General features: G+C 60.8%; 2 protein-coding genes across 2 annotated transcripts; both read left to right on the top strand.

The window, feature by feature from the left end:
- Positions 1–159: 159 nt before the first annotated feature.
- EMIHUDRAFT_255695 (hypothetical protein) lies at positions 160–1,034 on the top strand (the record flags this gene model as incomplete). The annotated part of the gene is made up of 4 exons (XM_005771588.1): positions 160–165; positions 403–638; positions 721–877; positions 1,011–1,034. The coding sequence occupies 4 exons, from the start codon at positions 160–162 to the stop codon at positions 1,032–1,034; spliced, it is 423 nt and encodes a 140-aa protein (XP_005771645.1).
- Positions 1,035–1,198: 164 nt separating this feature from the next.
- On the top strand, positions 1,199–1,815 carry EMIHUDRAFT_447254 (hypothetical protein). Its single transcript, XM_005771587.1, has one exon. The coding sequence runs from the start codon at positions 1,234–1,236 to the stop codon at positions 1,471–1,473; it is 240 nt and encodes a 79-aa protein (XP_005771644.1). The 5' UTR covers positions 1,199–1,233; the 3' UTR covers positions 1,474–1,815.
- The last annotated feature ends 56 nt before the right edge of the window (positions 1,816–1,871 follow it).

The raw sequence follows: 1,871 nt of genomic DNA, 5'->3' as shown, positions 1-1,871 counted from the left end.
ACACGAGCACTCAAGGCAGGGCCCCCAGGGGGTCCGAAGAGATCACACCGCCTTTTCGTGCTCCCTGGCTCCCTGCTCCCCCCTCGGTGCCCGGTGCACCCGACACACGGTGTCTCCTGAGACGCTTCCCTGTCCAAGTATAGTAAAATGTGATCTAGTATGCAAGTGCCATCTCAGAACAGCTGTGCATCTATAGATGCTTGTGGCGTCTAAGATGGAACGCGTAACAAAAGACACGGCGCGGCTATCTCCAGGACAGCCATCGCATCCTAGAATGCCCTGTGTACCCGAGACACATGGTATCTTTGAGATGAAAAGTGCGTCCTAGAATGCGTTTTTGCATTCTAGGACGCATCGGTAAACAAAGATGGGGGGGTCGCCCCCCCAGACGTGAGTCGACAGGAAGCGCTGGAGCTCATTGACAAGCTCGACCTCAACGGCGATGGCAAGCTGAGCAAGAGCGAGAAGGCGGTGGTTGAGGCCAGATTTGAGGCACTCGAGGCAACCACGGATGTCAATGGGCGCGTGAGCGGGCACGAGGCGCTAGACCTGAATGGGGACGGGCGGGTGACAAAGAGCGAGAAGGACGAGCTGGACGCCAACGGCGACGGCGCAATCAGCAAGCTCGAGGCGGATCCGTGACGCTCACGCAGACGAGGCGGGACTGCTCGAGATCCTTCACCGCCATGGAGTTGAAGCCGTCGCCTCGGGCGAGCTGAGCGAGGAGCTGCTCCAATGGAAACACGCGCTGCCGCCGGCAAGCGATGGCGCCCGGCACCTACCGCTGCTTGGCCTCTGGGCGACGCAAGGCAACGCAACCAACGAGCTAGCCCTTGCCTTTGTCAGCCTCGCGGTGCTGCTTTCCGTCGCGGGCTACGTGTGGCGATGCCTCCTTGGGGCCCGAGCGCTTCTCCGTCTAACGACAATTTGGTTCAGCGTAGCGTTATGCGCATGGACTCGGACGAGCTGCAGGTTCGCCACACAGCTCGTCATGTATGTTCGCCACACAGGAGCTTCCCCCGCCCCGCGAGTGACGAGTCGGAGCCAAGCTCCACAGCAGGGCACCATCTTTGTCTCGAATCGCACCAAATGAGGAAGGGGAGCACTTGGAGCACTTGGAGTGCAGTCATTAACCGCACGCTCGCACCGGCGATCCCGACGTTTTTTTTCGGCGATCGGACGCGTCATGGACGCGGTCGCTTTCTGCCGAGACTCGCCCTTGCCTTGACGCCGATGCAGCTCTCAGCACTCGCGCCAGTTTATTTCCCGGTGATCGTCGCAGCCGATTCCGCCGAGGCCCACATCATCGACGACATCGCCAGCGAAGTTCACGACATGATCGCGGAGTACGACTCGGAGATGCTCAGCGAGGCGGAGCAGGCGGCGAGCTTGGAGCACGATGAGGACTTGCCCGAGTACGATCTCCCAGCCGCGGTCGGCGCGGGCCCTGGACAAGGAGCAGCAGCTGCGTGACGCTCTGCACGCGCCTCCCTCGCCTCCCAAGGGCGACACCTCAGGCCGCCGTCGGCACTGAGCAACGCTCGGCCCACTACTGCCGCTCCTTGCCCCCTGGCTCTCCTGGGAGCAAAGAGCCGCTTAGCCTTGTACCATCGCGAACATGTAGCTGCATTAGCTAGGACGCTTGAAAGTGCGTTCTCCATTGCCACTGCCATTGGCTCGCCGTGTGCAGAGGACGGTATCGTTGAGGGTTGCTTCCTTGGCGCGCACTCCCAGTTACGAGTTAGCATGTCTCTAGCAAGCACATGTGTCAAGTGAGTTAAAGTACTTTCTTTGGGTGAGGTACATCCCACAGCACCAGCCACCACGTAGAGCCGTACAGCCGAGGCAGCACCCTGGACCCTCACCCGCTT

Source organism: Emiliania huxleyi, assembly GCF_000372725.1.
Source record: "Emiliania huxleyi CCMP1516 unplaced genomic scaffold EMIHUscaffold_3783, whole genome shotgun sequence".
NCBI classification, from domain to species: domain Eukaryota; phylum Haptophyta; order Isochrysidales; family Noelaerhabdaceae; genus Emiliania; species Emiliania huxleyi.
Note: the sequence above shows the minus strand (reverse complement) of the source record. Positions and strands in the feature narration are given on the sequence as shown.